Source organism: Plasmopara halstedii, assembly GCF_900000015.1.
Source record: "Plasmopara halstedii genome assembly, contig: Scaffold_2585, whole genome shotgun sequence".
Taxonomy (NCBI): Eukaryota; Oomycota; class Peronosporomycetes; order Peronosporales; family Peronosporaceae; genus Plasmopara; species Plasmopara halstedii.
In genome coordinates, this window is record NW_020189492.1 from 1 (window position 1) to 409 (window position 409).

The 409-nt window shown below is 38.1% G+C and overlaps 1 protein-coding gene across 1 annotated transcript; it reads left to right on the forward strand.

The window, feature by feature from the left end:
- Positions 1-21: 21 nt before the first annotated feature.
- PHALS_04288 (uncharacterized protein) lies at positions 22-284 on the forward strand (the record flags this gene model as incomplete). The annotated part of the gene is made up of 2 exons (XM_024718377.1): positions 22-143; positions 218-284. 2 exons carry the CDS (start codon positions 22-24, stop codon positions 282-284), a joined length of 189 nt encoding a protein of 62 aa, XP_024583782.1.
- Positions 285-409: the final 125 nt, after the last annotated feature.

Consider the following 409-nt stretch of genomic DNA (forward strand, 5'->3'; position numbering starts at 1 on the left):
CTGCCTGTTTGTAGCCCGGCTATGCGCGAACAAAGAATAAGAGGCTGTATTGATACGATCAGGACTCGTAGTGAGCATGCTCAATTGTTCTTTGATGTAATTGCAGCGCACAATCGCAAGTGCCGGTATCACTACGAAGTAAAGTTCGTCAGGTGAAAATTGTCTATTAACAATCAATTGCAAACTTATTTGTAGAATGAGATCTTGGTTGTATCAGGTATACGAGTAAGCCTTTTTTTAACGATTTTGGTGAAGTGAATAAGTTCAAACCAAAAAGTTTGTAAGTATAGAATTATTTTTGTAAAAGAATTGCATTTGCGTGAAATCAATTGCGAAGGAGATTCGTTTTAGTGCGATGAGACTTGCTGTATCGCCTCAGTGCTCAAAGTTTAAGCAGATGTTCCAATCA